At 32.9% G+C, this 19,254-nt stretch overlaps 1 protein-coding gene and 1 non-coding gene across 2 annotated transcripts in view; one reads left to right on the top strand and one right to left on the bottom strand.

Annotated features, from left to right (window-relative positions):
- Positions 1-9,626: 9,626 nt before the first annotated feature.
- Positions 9,627-9,700, bottom strand: Trnav-uac (transfer RNA valine (anticodon UAC)). The gene has a single exon. It is a non-coding gene; the product is annotated as a tRNA-Val (tRNA).
- A 3,194-nt stretch (positions 9,701-12,894) lies between these two features.
- The window catches only part of LOC143639973 (DENN domain-containing protein 1B-like), a 102,582-nt gene continuing 96,222 nt past the window's right edge, over positions 12,895-19,254 (top strand). Inside the window, exons 1-3 of the mRNA XM_077107978.1 lie at positions 12,895-12,945; positions 14,208-14,257; positions 16,282-16,401. Coding sequence (XP_076964093.1) covers positions 12,895-12,945; positions 14,208-14,257; positions 16,282-16,401 — 221 coding nt within the window. The remainder of the gene's footprint in view (positions 12,946-14,207; positions 14,258-16,281; positions 16,402-19,254) is intronic.

Genomic DNA, 19,254 nt, shown 5'->3' with positions numbered 1-19,254 from the left:
ATGTAGATATCCAAGATCACTGGCAGCAGTAGCTTGAAAAGACTAAAAAACAAAAGGGGGTTAGAAATGTGTTGAGTGTCTTGAAAGTATGCTTTCAGGACATTTACGGTGTAATAAGCTATTTTACTTTTAGCTCATGAAAGGTCAAATCAAACTTTATATAATCTGTCTTAATCTGCTTTTGTAAGTAAGGTGCTCTTGTTTTTATATTACTCCTTATTTTCCCTATATCCCAAATAAAGTAGTGTTTTGTAAAGAATAAATAAAAAGATTTGAGATAATTTATTCAGGAGAAATATAATAATTAATGTAACTGTGAAAGCATATCAAGTAAAATGTTTAGAAATGTTTTAGGACTTCTCTCATACATTGATTAAAATCCTTTAAAAGAGACACAGGAAATTGTGCTTTCTCTTTAAGGTCACTTGTGCCAAAGTGGCCTAGATTAGGGCTGAGCAAAGCTTTTTGCTGTTTGGTAAGGGCTGTTTGATGGCTTTCTCTACGTAAAAAGAAGCAGTATTCATTTTTCAGTTTCTCATAGAAAGGGTGCTCCATTATAAAAAAGATGAACAAAATTGGCACCTTCACTTAGAGTCTCAGCAAGAGGCCAAAGATTAGATCAGCAGGGAGTGTGAACTAAATTTTTATTTCAAGAGGTGGGTGTTCTGTAATGGGTGCAGCAGAATAAGTTTGCAACATGATAGCTCACAGTATTTCTATTTAGAAATACTTACTTAAACCACTTATGACTTCAAATTAAAAATTATGGGCATGTGCATATTTTATAAGAAAAATCTTGCATAATTTAATATCACCTAAAAATACAGAAGAGAAATTGGATATCCTGGATTATTGAGTTTTTTTAGTTCAGCTTTCTGGCTAAATGAAACCTGAGTCAGTCTTTATTTTAATTACTAAGTACTTAGTTCCTGCTTTAAATTGAAGGACTTAAAAAGTCCAATAAAATTTATTGAATAAAGTTGCTAAAAGTATAATAACTGACCCCAGTGTGTTTGCCATCTGAGCTAAAGTTTTCTGTTTGGCCGCAAGATGTAGACAGCTTTGATCCATCTACAGATTCTCAGAACATAAGCTAATGAAATACCTTCTCAATTCTTTGTCCATTTTTATGGACCTCATTTAATCTTATCCTGCCTGTGTTACTCTAGTATTTTTTACTTGATCTTATATAACCTTTTTCTAAATGCAACACAGATTTTAAATAAAATACTTCAAATTCATTTATCATTTTGTTCAACTGAGAATCATTTTAAGTTCTTATTTACAAGTCCCTTACTTGAAAGAAGTTAGGTATATTTTTTGACACAAATCTTATATCTTCAGTAGTAACAAACAGCATAGATATGAGCAGTATCTTTTTTTCCCCCCCAGAGCTTACTTTTAAGGGAAAAGAACAGTCTAGGGCAAGTAAAACTCATATTTGTGATTACATATTGTCCCACCTCTCGACTTTTACCATTTGTTGATTCTCTGCCATTTTATTTTCCATAAATATAACTGGTTGAAGTTTGATTCTGAAGTATTAATTGAAGTATCTTAACTTTTCATATATATGAATAATGCCTATCATAGAGACGAAGTAGGCATCAGATATATGGATCTGCTAATTATAGATTACAATCTGGTTGGGGGGAAAAAGAGCAAAGCAAAATGCATAGGGTGGGGCATAATGGCTTTCAGCTTCAGGTTGTGGGTCTATCATATTTCATTACATTATTATCAAAGATTTTATGCCCAGTTTATCCCAATTTTTACAAAAAAATTGGAAGCTTTTTTTAAAAAAAAATGTTCCAGTATTACATAAAAATCATTATTTACTAAATTGTCTTTGATTCAAGATTAGGATGCATGGAATCATTATGAATATATATTAACACCATTGTGATGATTATGCTGTGAAATATGGAAATGCTGACTTTACCATTTGCTAGCTGTATGACTTTTCTCAAGTTTTAACCTCTCTGTTCCTCAATTTAGTATTTTTCACATTTAAAAGATTATGAAACACAGAGTGTTGTAAGGATTAAACTAGTTAATATATGTTAAGTGCTTAGGTCAGAACTTGGCACATAGTAAGCAATTATTTTATTGTATTTTATCTAATAAGAGGATAGAAAAGAAAGCTTGAAGACTGTTTTAAATTACATTTCTTTAAAATGGCTGTCAGGAAATTGATTATGATGGTACTAAACAGTGTCATTTCATGAGCTCAATTTTATTTTCTCTCAGCCTGAGTGGTGTGTCAGCACTGGTTAGGCTTTAAGGAAACTCCAAGTAGAACGAGCACTTGAAGATTTTGGAGATACATTTGTTCCAATTGATTATGCCAGTTATAATAACTAGAACTTTCTGGCTAACTACTAATTTCATCCATCTGGCTGCTGGCTCATCAATCACATATTGTGACTACTATACCAGAAGTGGATGAACCCCCCAACCTGTGCACTTCCTTCTCCCTTCCTTCCTGCTGTAGCTCTGCCAACTTCTCACTTTTCATTTTGTTACTTACATGTGATCTCTTTCCTTGGAACTTCTGACTATGCTTCACCAGGAACTTCCCTCCCAAATTTGGTTTGTTTAACTTCTTCTGGACTCCCTGGTGTTTTTCTCTTTTTATCCCTGTTGCTCTTACTACCCTGCGCATTGCTTAGCTATGATTGCTATTCACACACGGTATATTTATAAAATCAACATAAAAACATTACTTATATAAATAGGTTCACATTGAGTTTGTGAACGTATGAATTAGTACTGATTAGATTTTATACTTAATAGTCTTTATAGAACAATTGACTTTTGTAATTTTGTAATTATAATTTATGTGCTGTAGACAAGGCCTTCGAATAACTGAATGGACAATCATTTATGTTTTTCCAAACACTCAAAATAAATAATAATTCTCATATCTGTGGGTGATTTTTCAGGCTTGTAGGCTCTTTATGGCTCAGAGATATAATAAATGTGTCATTGCTCCTAGAATATGAGCCCTTTAAAGATACTTTTTCACACCTTGATTCATAGACACCCTGATTTAATCTCAGCAACAAAGGTCTTATTATTTCTTAAAACACCTCAGACAAACAAGACAAGATTCCTGCATGATTTATCATAAGAGCCACTATTGAAGCAGTTTAGGGATGGTTCTTCATAAGGTTCCAGGCAGAACCTCAACAAAAAAAAAAGGTGGGGGGATAATTGTAAATTGCTCTTCTGAAATATGTATCTCTGTGCCATCTGTTGCACAAAAATCAGTTTTCTAATATAAGTGTTGGGAAATGAAGGGAGAATATTTGCATGAATATGAAGAAGGAAAGAATATGAAGAGGGAAAAAATATAAAGGGTCCAGATATGAAAAGTAGAGAAATAATATGATCATTAAGACTGAGGAAAAATTAAAAATATGTTAACAAAGAACAAAAAGAAATTACCTCACAATTCAAGACAATAAAAAACATGATTCTGGAATAGAGGAAGTGGTAGAAAGAGGATGTTTTCAAAGTGGACCTTCAGGAATACCTTTTGCCAAGACAGTTAATGGAAAGTCCTAACTTGAGATTGTAGAAAAGAGTGAAAAATACTGCTATTACTTAAATTGGTCACTGCTTTACATAAGTTTAGTATTTGATTTTTGTTAAGTGGATTGAGGAATAAGTACATGAATCAAAAAGGAATTTTATTAATCTCCCCTTAAATGAAAAAATATCTGCTGACATACCTTTTTGAAAAAAATGTTTAATTTGAAGAAAGCAGCCGATTCGAAGGAAGTAAGCTTCCTGAACATATGGAAATCATCAGATATGCCCATTGTATGACAGTGTTTGCGTCTATTGTGTTGGTTAAAAAGAAGTGGTTGGATATTCCCAAGTATATGTCCATATGTGCATCTATGTCTATATCCATATACACCTATATAAAATATATGAAAAATCTTAAAGGGAGGTAGATGAATTATTCAATAAACACTTTATTATTTTATAATCTCACTATGTTAAAGTTTTGGCAACAGAACACAGGACCTTTAATGTTATAATTAACTCAGTAAATACTTATTAATATAAATATCTTTCTTTATTTAATTTAGTAACATGTAGCTAATAAAGATAACTGTTGTTTGGAGAATATTATTTTTGCTATTGGTTCATCATAGTTATAATATTACATTAGGATATATTTTGACATAATTTTAAATGCATGGCATATAGTTTGCTCCAATTAAGTTCCCAGTACTTACCCTTACTGTCTCCCACCTCCCTCTCCCTGTTCCCTTTCCAATATTGTACTGATTGGTTTATTTATACTTTTTAAAAGAATTAGTGTCTTGTTGGGTATACATAATGGGAAGATTTACTGGAGTTTATTCATATATATAGTCAGATTCATCCCATTGTTTTCCCCTTATCTTGTCTATCTCAATCCCCTTTTTCTTCTCCCCTGATCTTTTTTTGGTATTGAGTTCATCAATGCAAATAATATTCCCCCCTCCCCAATTTCTTTTTTCTCTCTCTTCTATAGCCTAATTTTAGATTAGTTTCCTCATATCAGAGAAAACATTTGAACCTTAACTTACTGAATCTGACTTATTTCATCACTTAGTATTATAGTGTCCATAATGAAATGACATAATTTCATTCTTTTTTATGGCTGAATAACATTTCATTGTGTATATATATATATATATATATATATATATATATATATATATACCAAAATTTCATTATTCATTCATCTGTTGAAGGACACTTAGGTTGGCATTTGTCAAAGTAAAAATCAGTCATTTATGTTTAAGACACTAGAGAAAGAAGGCAGAGAAGGAACTTACTCAACCTTCTAAAAGCTATATATGACAAACCCAAGGAAAATGTCAGACTAAACAGAGGAAAACAAAGAATTTCCTCTAAAAGCAGAAACAAGACAAGGATGCCCACTTTCACCACTCCTATTCAATATAGTCTTTTAAAATCTAGCCAGAGCAATCAGACAAAAGAAGGAAATTAAAGGAATACAAATAGGAAAAGTCGAGGTAAAATTATCCCTGTTTGCTGATGACATGATCCTATATTTAGAAGACCTAAGTTCTACCAGAAGACTTCTAGAGCTGATAAACAAATTTAGTAATGGAGCATGATACAAAATCAGTATACACAAATCAATTGCTTTTCTACACTCCAGTACTGAATCTGCTGAAAAAGAAGTTGTGAAAACTATCCCATTCACAATAACCTAAAAAAAAAAAAAAAGCCTAGGGATTAATTTTTTTTTACCTGTCCAAGATTTTATTAGTGGGACCATAGTGGCCAATCACAAAAGATAAGGGGGTCGAGAAAGGAGAGAGAGAGAGAGAGAGAGAGAGAGAGAGAGAGAGAAAGAGAAAGAGAGGAATTAATTTGACAAAGGACATGAAGGACCTCTACAATGAAAATTGTAGAACCACTGGGGGAAAAAAAAGAAATTGAAGAAGACCTTAGAAGTTGAAAAGACCTTCCATGTTCTTGTATAGGCAGAATTAATATCATCAAAATGGCTTTGGTGCATTTTATATGCTGGGCATTGTCCTAATCATTTTATGTGGATTTACTTGGACCTCACATAAATCCTTAAATAAATACACATTTAATCCTGTAATATAGGTACTAATTTTTGTCCATTTCTTAAATGAGGTAACTGAAGTACCTAGCCAGTAGATTACATAGCCAGCGTTTAGATGTTAACTGTTTGACTCCAAAGCAGTGTCCATTGAATCACTCTAACAAGTCACCTTGGGGAGCTCAGTTGGTAGAGTGCTTGTTTTGTACACACAAGGCCCTGAGTTCAATCCCCAGCACCATAAAAAAAAAAAAAAAAACGAAAATAAGTCACCTTGTATATATACAGGTGTGCATGCCTGTTTTATCTCATAATCTAATCTTGAGTTTTCCCACTTCTGAAAATCATGAATCGTATTTTTTTTTACCCATCACAGCATTGATTTCTGGGTGTATATCCTGATAGCTGATAAATTGACTGATATAAAACTCGTTTGTTTAGAAAACTTGAAGCATCTTCAAACTTACATTACTCCAACTTGTCTTGACCTAAATAATTGGTTGATACTCACTTTAAGTCTACGGCCATACCTCCTTGAACGCGCCTGATCTAGTCTGATACTCACTTTAAAATACCCTAGTATCTACAAATGCATTTAAATATTATGGGAAATATCTATTTTTTTAAAACTTATTTCACTCAATCTAAAGATGTTACTAGTTACAATAGAAATGAATGAAGCAAAGAGTAGTTACATTAGTCTGAGAGGATGTGAAGTTCCATTGTCATTATGGAAAAAGAAAGGAAACCTTCCTAAATGGCTTTTTCATAGAGTTGGGTAATGCTGTTCAAATCCTTGCTTAAAAGTGAGGGATAGCAAGGCTGGTTCAATATACGGAAATCAATAAATGCTATTCACCACATCAATAGACTTAAAGACAAGAACCATATGATCATCTCGATAGATGCAGAAAAAGCATTTGACAAAGTACAGCATCGCTTTATGTTCAAAACACTAGAAAAACTAGGGATAACAGGAACTTACCTCAACATTGTAAAAGCTATAAATGCTAAACCTCAGGCTAGCATCATCCTAAATGGAGAAAAACTGAAGGCATTCCCTCTAAAATCTGGAACAAGACAGGGATGCCCTCTATCACCACTTCTATTCAATTTAGTTCTTGAAATACTAGCCAGAGCAATTGGATAAAAGAAATTAAAGGCATAAAAATAGGAAAAGAAGAACTTACATTATCGCTATTTGTGGATGACATGATAATATATTTAACAGACCCAAAAGAGTCTACAAAGAAACTGGTATAGTTAATAAATGAATTCAGCAAAGTGGCAGGATATAAAATCAACACACATAAATTAAAGGCATTCCTGTATATCAGCAACAAAACTTCTGAAATGGAAATGAGGAAAACCACTCCATTCACAGTATCCTCAAAGAAAATAAGATACTTGGGAATCAACCTAACAAAAGATGTGAAAGATTTATACAATGAAAACTACAGAACCCTAAAGAGAGAGAGAGAAGATCATCTTAGAAGATGAAAAAATGTACCCTGTTCATGGATAGGCAGAACTAATATCATCAAAATGGCGATATTACCCAAAGTTCTCTACAGGTTTAATGTGATGCCAATCAAATTCCCAACGGCATTTCTTTTAGAAATAGATAAAGCAATAATGAAATTCATATGGAAAAACAATAGACCCAGAATAGTAAAAGCAATTCTAAGCAGGAAGTGTGAATCTGGAGGTATAGCAATACCAGAGTTCAAATTGTACTACAAAGCAATAGTAACAAAAACAGCATGGTACTGGTACCAAAACAGGCAGGTGGACCAATGGTACAGAATAGAGGACACAGAAACCAATCCACAAAATTACAACTTTCTTATTTTTGATAAAGGGGCTAAGAACATGCAATGGAGGAAGGATAGCATATTCAACAAATGGTGCTGGGAAAATTGGAAATCCATATGCAACAAAATGAAACTGAATCCCTTTCTCTCGCCATGCACAAAAGTTAACTCAAAATGGATCAAGGAGCTTGATATCAAATCAGAGACACGGCTTCTGATAGAAGAAAAAGTCGGCTACGATCTACATACTGTGCGGTTGGGCTCCAAATTCCTTAATAGGACGCCCATAGCACAAGAGTTAATAGCAAGAATAAACAAATGGGACTTATTTAAACTAAAAAGTTTTTTCTCAGCAAGAGAAACAATAAGAGAGGTAAATAGGGAGCCTACATCCTGGGAACAAATCTTTACCCCTCACTCTTCAGATAGAGCCCTAATATCCAGAGTATACAAAGAACTCAAAAAATTAAACAATAAGATAACAAATAACCCAACAAATGGGCCAAGGACCTGAACAGACACTTCTCAGAGGAGGACATACAATCCATCAACAAGTACATGAAAAAATGCTCACCATCTCTAGCAGTCAGAGAAATGCAAATCAAAACCACCCTAAGATACCATCTCACTCCAGTAAGATTGGCAGCCATTAGGAAGTCAAACAACAGTAAGTGTTGGCCAGGATGTGGGGACAAGGGTACACTTGTACACTGCTAGTGGGACTGCAAATTGGTGAGGCCAATTTGGAAAGCAGTATGGAGATTCCTGGGAAAGCTGGGAATGGATCTACCATTTGACCCAGCTATCGCCCTTCTCGGACTATTCCCTGAGGATCTTAAAAGAGCGTACTATAGGGATACTGCCACATCAATGATCATAGTGGCACAATTCACAATAGCTAGACTGTGGAACCAACCTAGATGCCCTTCAATAGATGAATGGATAAAAAAAAAATGTGGCATCTATACACAATGGAGTATTACACAGCACTAAAAATGACAAAATCATAGAATTTGCAGGGAAATGGATGACATTAGAGCAGATTATGCTAAGCGAAGCTAGCCAATCCTTAAAAAACAAATGCCAAATGTCTTCTTTGATATAAAGAGAGCAACTAAGAACAGAACAGGGAGGAAGAGCATGAGGAAAAGATTAACATTAAACAAAGACGAGTGGGGGGAGAGAAAGGGAGAGAGAAGGGAAACCATATGGAACTGGTAGGAGACCCTCAATGTTACACAAAAGTACATATAAGAGGTTGTGAGGAGAAAGCGGGGGAAACAAGGGAGAGAACTGAACAACAGCAGATGAGGTAGAGGGAAGATGGGAGGGGAGGGGAGGGAAGATAGTAGGGGATAGGAAAGGGAGCAGAATACAACAGTCACTAATATGCCATTATGTAAAAATGTGAGTGTTTAACCAATGTGATTCTGCAATTTGTATTTGGGGTAAAAATGGGATTTCATAACCCAATTGAGTCAAATATATGAAAGATGATATATCATGAGCTTTGCAATGTTTTGAACAACCAATTAAAAAAAGGGAAAAAAAATGAGGGATAAAAATTTAACTCATTAAGTCTCAAGTTTTCAATTCTGTATAGGAAAAATGGTTTGTAATGGGTTAAAGGCAGTTTGTAGTGGAATTTATTACAAGATAACTCTGAAACCCATTTGTTTTACGTATCCTTTCATGCTTTTAAAATGTTTCTTTTTATTAAATTAGCAAAAGTAAACTTTTTTTGTGTGTGTGTGTGTGTGTGTGTATGTGTGTATGTGTGTATAGGTACATTTTGTATTGTCATTGTGCACTGCCTTTTGGGTGGGGGAACTGGGGATAGAACCCAGGGGTGCTTTACTTCTTAATTACATCTCCAGCCCTTTTAATTTTTTTTTTATTTTGAGACATGGTCTCTCCAAGTTACTGAGAATCTTGCTAAATTGCTGAGGCTGACCTCCAACTTGTGATGCTCCTGTCTCATTTTTAGCGTATCACTGGAATTACAGGTGTGTACCACCACACCCAGTCTCCTGCATTGCATTGCATCTGGGCTATTTCATTAGCATTAGATCAAACTGAAGTTATAGCAGACTGAGTAGATCTTATCACCTAAGACTGATACATATAGAATTAAAATTTTTGAAATTTGTATTTCTTAGCAGTTTTAAAAATAATTGTATTTGGGCAAATATTTTTTTGTTTTGTTTTTGTGGTGCTGGGGATTGAACCCAGGGCCTTGTACTTGTAAGGCAAGCACTCTACCAACTGAGCTACATCCTCAGTCCAATGACAGTTATTTTAATTTTTTTTAATAATAAAATTTATCAAAAAGTTTTGATAAATGCATTTCTAATTTAATCACTCTGTTAGAAGGCTGAGGGTATATGTAGCTCAGTGGTAGAGCACTTGCTCATTTTATACAGGGTGCTGGGTTTGATCCCTAACACTACAAAGAAAAAGAAAAAAAAGTAAATAATCACCTTTTTATTAAAACTGTGTGTGAATGTTTTCCTGGAAAATTTAAATATCTGTTAGTGTCCCTGATAGTTTGCTATTATGCCCTGAAACATTTAAATGCACAGTTTGGGAATTTCAATTCTGCATTATGCAACCTGCTCATGGCTGTGTCACTCAGTAAATGTTTCCTTTAAGAAAAAAAAAACACAACCTTATTACTCTCTTATATAAAACACATATAGATTGAAGGAATACATGGTGTTAATTCTCATTTATATGGAAAGATAGTACTTAAAATTAAGCAGTCATCTTTTTAGAAATCTATGGCCTTTGTGAAAAATGTAATGAATATGACAAGTGAAACTTTTGTTTTTGCAAAATTATTCTGAAAGTGTTATTCATGTAAATAAAATCATGGATATTTGAAAACTGTCCTTTTATAACATTGTGATATATTTTTCTTGAGAACTTTAGTGAAAATTTTATTATCTGATTAATTTGATTTTCAGGATTCTTTGGAAAAAAAATGTTGCTTCACCCAAACTTCTTTATAATTACATGTGTCATAGTTGTTAGAATGTGAGTGGGTCTGAATTCTGACATTTTCTCTAACCAGTCTAAGGCAAAACTGATCATAGGTAGCTAGTGCTCTTGTCAGTGATTAGTTTAGGGTGATTGGTAACCCTGTGGCTAATTAGATACAATGGGAAAGTCAGGGGTGGGGAAAGATTTCCTCACTGATATTAAACACTGCATAGTGCTATATTGCCGTTGTGTCTTAGTGTGATGTTCTGAACTTTGCTAGCTTGTTCAGTGACCATGAGTAGAGAGGTAGTTGAGGACAAAGCTAGGAGACTCAGCACAGCATAGCAGAAGGAGTCCTTGAGGATGATGTTGAATTAAACAGTCCTTGAACAAGTCCGCCTTGTCTCTCTGTTTATATATGTGTTAAATACTCTTAGCTGATAAAGTTATTTCTACTCCTTAACTGTAGATGCTATTCAAACTGAAGCAAAAAACTCAGGATCCTTGGGGGATTGCAGTATAAGTAATCAAATGTGTTTTGAAAAACATAAGTGATTCTGTTCTCATCTTCCTTCTAATCCTTTCCCCTGCATTGAGAACTTTTGCAATAAGTTATGAAACTGAATTAAAGGATTTGGTGAATGATCGTTTATATGGAGAGGCCAAGAAAAAAAGAGGTGTCTAGATGACTACCATGTTTTAGGCTTAGGTAACTGGATAGATGGTGCTGTCATTCTAGATAAAAAGCACTATGTAACTCAAAGAACAAATTGTTTTGTACATAATGTGAGGTATCTGGGACTATCTGGAAAGTGATACCAGAAAGTTGGTAGGCATATAGTCCGGGAGTTCAATGATATGTCCAAAGTATAAGATGAAGAATAGTTGTAGTTTTGAAACCCTAGGTATAGATAAGGTGCAGATACTCCTTAATGAGTAGGGAGAAAAAAATATGGAACTTCAGAGAACACTAGTATTTCAATATAGAGTAGGAGTCGAAGTGGTTGAGGAGGAAGAAAAAATGATTACTGATATCCACAATGAAAAATCTCATTTCGTGTTAGTTTTTCTTTTTCTTTTTTTTCCCCAGAGAAATTCTGATACCTTTGTAGTTATGGAACTTACTGTTTTTTAAAAAAGATGAATTCTTTCTGAAATGCTTGTTTTTACTTGATCAATTTGTAATGTTAAATGGTAACCTCATAGAATGAAAACCTAGCACTATCAGTTAATTCTCTTCTCTTTTATAAGATTGATATAGGGCCAAGAAATACATAAATTTTCATTAATCCTTGTCTAAAGTCATTAATATGATAATAGATGTCTTGTTTTTAAGATTTATACAGACATTTATTATTGCTGCTTGTATTTATGCATATTTTTGTATTCTGTTCTATTCCTTTTGTTATTTCTGTTTTTATCATTTGATATGTGTTAGCTGATATGTTCTTTTATATAAGAATAATATATTCAGGAGAGTTAGGAGTTCTGGAACTTCTAAATAAGGAAATTGGCTAAGGAAATTTTTTTTAAAAAATGAAAGCCTATAGAAACAGGAAACTGATAACTTCTAGAAAGCATTGCCTTAAACCTTTCATTTAATCTGTGAATGCAAATCTAGAATTGTGTGTGCATGAATATGTGTCACATTAAAAACTGTGTGGTGGAAGTATCAGTCATTTATGAGCATTTTCCCCAATAAATGTAGAAATAAAATTTTCAATTAGCGTTATTGTTAAAAGCGTTGAAAAAACTGTTTGAATATTTATTCCTCCCTCCAACTCTCTTTCTTTTATTTTACAACTTCAGTTTGAATAGCACCTGTAATTAAGGAAGAAAACCAAGCCCTGGGAGCTAGGTAGGACTTCCAGCTATTGATCGGTGTAAACCCTGCTTATACTGTCAGGGGAGAAACAGTCAACTGCTGAGCTGCTTTGTCACTGACATAAGCTGAGAGAGGATTTTTTTGTCCATACTGTTTATACACTAGTCTATAGACCTGCTGGCTGGTTGAATTTTAAAGAGTGCGGAGGTTTAAAGACTTGTCCCCTGAGGGATGCTTCTGCCAGTTGGGAAGTGAACTGAGGCTGTTTTGCAGAAGTGTGTGCATGTGTGTTGCTTTTGGAAAAAAGGAGGGGGGTGGTGTGAAAGACTGAGCAACTAACTGAGAAGCTTCCTTCTTAATTTGAGTCTTAACATTGATGTGACATATATGACTAATTTGGATATTTTTAAAGGTGGACACTGGATTTAGACTATTATAGAAATTACATATGCAGTTTTGTAGGAGGATATCTGAATAATGTTCATGTCCGTAGTAAATTGAATGGCTTCACTTGATGCAGCACAAGTTAAAGATTAAGCAATAGTCAAATAAAAATAAACTATTCTTATTTGTGATGAACTATTTTTTAGTAATTTACTTCCAGTTTGGTGACTCCTATAATTAAAATTGACAATATATTATCGGTATTAAAATAGCTTTCTCCAGATATGGGGCCTGTGCTCTTGCATTTAAAGGTCCATGCTCATAAGGAAGCCTGGGTACTATGCCCTTAAGGGTAGAAGTGTGCTGTTTTTTTTACACCAGGCTTTTCCTTTTTGCTTCCGTGAGTTAAGGCTCTTGGAGCTTTCTTAGATCTTGATATAGGAATTCTACAATGTTTTATTATTGTTATTCTATTGCAGTGTTCACTTTGAGAGAATTCAAGACATTCTACTCAGCACTATATTTATACGTTGGGTTTAAAAATTTGATATTGATGATTTCACAGGATATTAGTTTTATTGCTAAAGAGGTGGTTGTTAAAGTATTTTTATTGGGGATGATGAAGATATTTGCTTTTCTCCCCCTTTTTAATAGGAAATAGCTTCATATGTCTTTGCTTTGTTTTCTAAAATCACCAGGGCTTTGAACTTGTATGATATTGTCTTCAATTCTGAAGTTTAGCTTTTGAGTCAGTTAATTTGAAGTAAATTTTCAGATCTAGTGAGATTTATTCTTTCTTTCTTTCTGAATACTTGACAATGTTTTGCATTCTATTCATAATTGTTAAAACTTGTGATTTCTGAAATTTTTAAAAATTATTTTTAGTACAAAATCATTGAAGGTTTCAAAATCAGATTATTTCTATGCTACATAAAACATTGATTTTAATATGAAGCAATTTTTAAATAAAAGTTCCCAGAATATATGTTATAGTTTAATGTAAAGATTTGCTTAATAGATATACATTCATTATTTAAGATAAAACTTAGTTCCAAGTGTTATGATTTTTTCCTATAGAAAATTTTTTCATTGTTAAACCATTTGAGTATGGGACATGTAGAATTGTAACACCTCTCAGTGATTCATTCAGCTGCCAACTTCATTCCCTTTTCTCTGCCTGCATTTTAATTGAAACAACATTTATATTTTTGAGCCAGGATCTGTCAGAAGTCCCTATGGCTATTCTGTGGTACAAGTAGCAACAGACAGCTTACCCATATGGTGCGGTGCTTCCTGTAAAATCCATATGGCCTTGTTGAAGGGAATCCCAGCGGGATGTGAAGGGTATTAATTCCCTTCAGGCCAGGCCTTTCCCTCCTGGGGTTTCCGTGGCATTGTCAGTGGAATCTGCCAAAGCAAAAACTTAATTCCTTTTTAATAATCAATTATTTTAGTCTAGGAACCTCTGCTATTTTTCTTCAGGGGGAAAAAAAACCAGCAAACTTTTTCATCCCCTACAAAATGTCTCAGCATTTTAACTGCACCTTTAAAAAACATTCTAAAGCTTCTTGTTTCTTCTTTTAATTTGCATTTGTAGGAAGTACTACAGAGCGTGCCAAAGTTCTGTTTCCCCTTTGACGTTGAAAGGTACGGTATTAGCCACTACTTAAAATAATTTTAGCTCATCTTATTGCATACTTTAAAATGATTTCATGTGCTTTTTTTGATAAAATGAAACATGTTTTCATTGTTTCTAGAGAAACAGTGGAGACTAGAAATTCAAAGTTAAATAATATTGGAACGAAGAAGCTTGATTATTATATCTTTTACTTTCTCCATTGTGGTGAGTTAGGAGAAATCTTAAAGCAGTATTGCCAATAGGTTGTATTTCTTCCATTTATTCTTCAGGTATACATTGTAAGCACTAGCAGAATAAAAGAAATGTCTTGATCAGAGCCTTTGAATTGTGTCTTTTCAAATTAGGTGTGTATGTTCTCGTTTCTATCTCACTTCATCCTAATTGAAAAGACCATCTGTATGATGTTGTAATACTCATGGCTAGTTGTATCCCAAGTGTAGCTTCATTGAAACAGTACAATGTTATGGAAGACTCCAAAAACTTTTCTAGCATTTTTTGAAATCTTTTGTTTGTATTTTACTGAACAAATATTGAATGAACTACTTGTATGTAGTGGGAATTTAACAGAGTTATATCCCTTTGAGCATGATAACCGATCATTTATTGTTTTTTATGTGCCTTTCACACCCTATTATCAGTTTTCTTAAGTATGTGATGTGAAAAGTTTTAAGAAAAATTTATTTAAGGAAAATATTTTGCTAAGGATGAGTGAGACTGAAATTTTACTATATTAAAGATAAAGCCCTTCTGATGGTGGAATAATTGATAATAATGAGTATTATTGATGAATGCTACTCCTTGTTTTACCTCACACCTGGGGACTCAGTTGTCCTCCCTCACTTCCCCAAAGTTAAATTTTCAATCAATAGGAAGAATTAAAAAAAAGAAAGAAAAGTTGTGAATGGATATCATAAACTTTGAGCACTAGAGGACACATTAGTCAGTGGAAGTTTTATTTGAAGAATATAAATTAAAAAAATTGCCCACTTTAATGTATGCTTCTTAAATATCCAGCACTTGAAATTCAGTATTTTCTGACAAAATAGTTTATAGTATTGGTCCATTGGTAATAATTTATTTTCTTTTCTACAATCACTATGGCTGTTTTAGAACCAAAGTTAAAAAATAATGGATTTTTAAATTTGGGATAGAGCATCAAATGTTCAATTAGTCATGTAATGTTAAGGTTATATCTAGTATCTGAAGTATATTCATATATTTTAGTAGTAAGGATTTTATCTAATGGTTTATACTGTTACTTAAACCCCAGTGTAACTCATATTATAGTGTTATGATAGTAATTAGTTAAAATTATTTACAGCTTAGCAGTATGCTCCTTTGGAGATGCCATATTTCTTATTTTTTACCTGAAAATTTATTCCTTGGTACATTGATAGCTCTAAAACACTGTTTGTTATGTAGTTTATTGGTTGAGAATGTTAACAAAAGAAGCAATTTTTAAAGAGTGGGCGGTGGTTGCCCTTAGATTTTGGAGCAGTGTGATTTGCTATATAAGCAATTAATATTGGATACAGCAGACTGGGAAAATAGAGTTGAACACAAGAACTCAGTCATCACATGTAGCTTCTTCTACAGTTTCAGCAACAGTTATTTCATAATTTACAAATATTTTCTGAGGACTTCTAGTCTTATGACAAATTAGAACAAATTGTCTTATGATTTCCTGGTAAGGGATTAGCATATGCTCAATTTGTTCAGTCTATGAGGTATTACAATTTATCTTGATGTTTGACTCATGAGTGAGTTTACACATTTCACACTCATTCTAGTTATAGAAGACAGTTCCAGCTTTAAGAACCAACTGATGGGAGATATGAAAAATTGTGCTCTACATCTTAATAAGAATTGTAATGCATTCTACTCTCATATATAAGTTTAAAAAAATAATAAAAATAACCAACTGATGGGATAGATGAAACCAATGCCACATATAGATATATTCTTGCCTTTGTCTTTCTTTTGGAAAATGAAAATACTGGGATTACTGTTTCATACTTTTACTATATTTTAGGGTATCCCAAAATCAAGTTGGACAGCACTTTACCTTTGTACTGACAGACATTGAAAGTAAACAAAGATTTGGGTTCTGCAGACTCACATCAGGATGCAAAATTTGTTTATGCATCCTTAGGTAAGTAATTGTAGTAGAAAAATTGATTGCAGGATAGACTGTGTTATTCTTTATTTTGTTACACCAAAGCAAAAACAATAAACCTCTTGTTTTTCTTAACTCTTTTTTTCTAAATCTGAATAAGTGGAACAATAATTTTTCTTACTTCCTACATACAAAATCAGTTATGTGTAAAGATTTACTAATACCATAGTCGAATTTTTCTTTAAAGACCTTTACTTTTTTAAACATAAGATTTTGTGGACTTATTTTTAAAAATTTAATATTAAGATATGAGTTCAAATAATATGTGAGATTCACATATTAAAGAGGATACAAAAAATTCAAGTAAACTAATGTGTGCCCTTTTCTGTCATTGAACCACAACTTCAGAGTATTTGAGATGAATTACTGTTTTAAAGCAAAGGTTGCAAAATTGTGATGGGGCAGAAGTTAAAGGTTTTTGTTCTGCCACTGGGTGTTTTAAAAATTTTAAAAGATGTTGTTAACTTTATAAATTTTAGAATGCTTTGTATAAAATTCATATTTCTAATTCCTTTTGAGAAATGGGAATATCTGCTAATTACAGTCCTTTACTCCCCAATGGCAGCAATAAGCTGAAACTACATATCAGATTTTTAGTTCTGATATTATCTTGCTAGTTTCCATAGTTCTCACCTGTTCTGTCTCAATAACTTTCCTGATGGGCCTAGAGTTAGTAGGTAGACTGTGTCTCTGGCCTGTGGACCTCAAATCTGAGTTGCTGACTATCGAGGAGGAGGGGTTTTAAAGGCAAGCATTCCTGTAGTGTGTCCTCATGAATGAGAAATAAATTTTCATTTAGCATTTAAATTTAGTAAAGCCATCGTTACTTCAGAATATTTACATAAAATATAAACTGACTATTTGTTAAATGACTATAACATGAGTACAGTCTGCATATCTGCATTCCAGTATCCATTCATTTTTAGGAACAGATTCTAAAACACAGTAATCAAGTTTTTTTTTTTTGTGTGTGTGTGTGTATGTGGTTCTCAAACTTGTTTATGCAAAGAACACCTGAATGTTGAAGTATTCTTTAAGTATTAGGAGAAGTGTTATCTCCAAAAAAATGTTTACATAAATACAATAAAATATTAAAAGTTAAATCGTATTTGTCAATCAAGATAACCTGTCACATAAGCATTATTCATATTTTATCTTTTATTAAAATTATTCCTTTTATATGTGATGACTTTTTTAGGTCATTTGACAGTGCTTTTTGGTAGATGTGAAATACATGTAAAAGCTCTCTGAAAATAATCACAGAGAAAAATTTTAAATTGTGAAAATTCTATCCTCCTTATTTTTTCTTTGTAAATTAGGAAAATATTTCCTGTTTGACATTTTAATGGCATATCTTAATCTGTCTGAAAGTTAGCGGGCCTAGAACATCCTTTGAGAACAGTTATTTAGAGTAGTAAGTTAATAATTTAGTTTTAACAGTAAATAGGGAATTCAACTATAGTAGAATTAAGCAAATTATTCAGAAAGTTGTTGTGGATGGGTAAATATCTATCTATAAGTAGTCAGCATTGTCTCTTGGAAAATAATTTTGGCAAATCTCTTTAAGTGCTATATAGCTAAAGGACTAATAGTGTTCTTGGTTTTGGTTTGTCTACCTGGTTGGATCATCCTCTACCACTTTATAATTGTTGAAAGGAATGATGAAACTATAAATATACTAGAAAAATTATTGCTGACTTTAAAAATATTACTGTGATGGTGAGAGCTTTTATGTACCTAACATGGATTGCTGAAACCTGAAAAATTGGTGCAGTTGCCCATGTGATGATGATGAATATTTTTGTTTGGTGACAAATATAATAAGAAAACTTAAAATATAAGTAATAAACTGGTAGAAATAAATTTATAATCATTATAACATGGGTTTAATAGTCATAATATATTAAATACTTAAAAATTAATAAGAAAAAGAAATCAGTAGAGAAATAAGTATCTGAATAATTCAGAGTAAATGTGACTAGTACACTTATGAATGCTGCTTAGACATACTGAAAGTTAAAAAAGAGCATATTTAGATCAACAGAATTGAAAAAATAGATTCTTAATAAGCTTGAGTGAACATACATCTTATGTACTAATTAGTTGGATCTTGTCATTCCGCAATACTTGTATACTTCAAAACATGATATTTAGGGGCTGGGATGTGGCTCAAGCGGTAGCGCACTTCCGGGCATGTATGCGGCCCGGGTTCGATCCTCAGCACCACATACAAAGATGTTGTGTCCACTGAAAACTAAAAAACAAATATTAAAAAAAAATTTCCCCCCGCCTTTCTCTTTCTATCACTCTCTCTCTTTATAAAAAACATGATATTTACATTATTAACATATATCATTTATATCAAATTTAAATAATAATGAAAATAAAACATTTAATGACCACATTGATGAATATTCTTCAACAGAACTTGATTAAGTACTTTATGGTGCATTTCCCAGCCTCCATTCTATGCCAGAATTTCTTATGCTACCTCCAAAAGCATATGTCAAAAGTTTTGACATACTCCCACTGTTGGCAGTAGTGCCTGGCATATATGAATGCTTAGTAGATATAATAGATACTTGTAGAAGAAATGAGTGAATAGCTTAATACAAGGAATGTTATTTAATTCCTAGGCAAAATTAAACACAAATATACATCCTGACTTGGAGAAATGTTCATGAACATTTCTTGGAGATTGATTGCAAAATGATGAAAATTTTCAAAGTAATGTTTATGAGACTGTATGTTCTATGTTTATAAAGAACATGTCATGTGTGCATTTGAATATGTATTTTAAGAAGTAGCTAATCTCATGACAAATTATAG

Source organism: Callospermophilus lateralis, unplaced genomic scaffold, assembly GCF_048772815.1.
Source record: "Callospermophilus lateralis isolate mCalLat2 unplaced genomic scaffold, mCalLat2.hap1 Scaffold_103, whole genome shotgun sequence".
NCBI classification, from domain to species: Eukaryota; Metazoa; Chordata; class Mammalia; order Rodentia; family Sciuridae; genus Callospermophilus; species Callospermophilus lateralis.
Note: the sequence above shows the minus strand (reverse complement) of the source record. Positions and strands in the feature narration are given on the sequence as shown.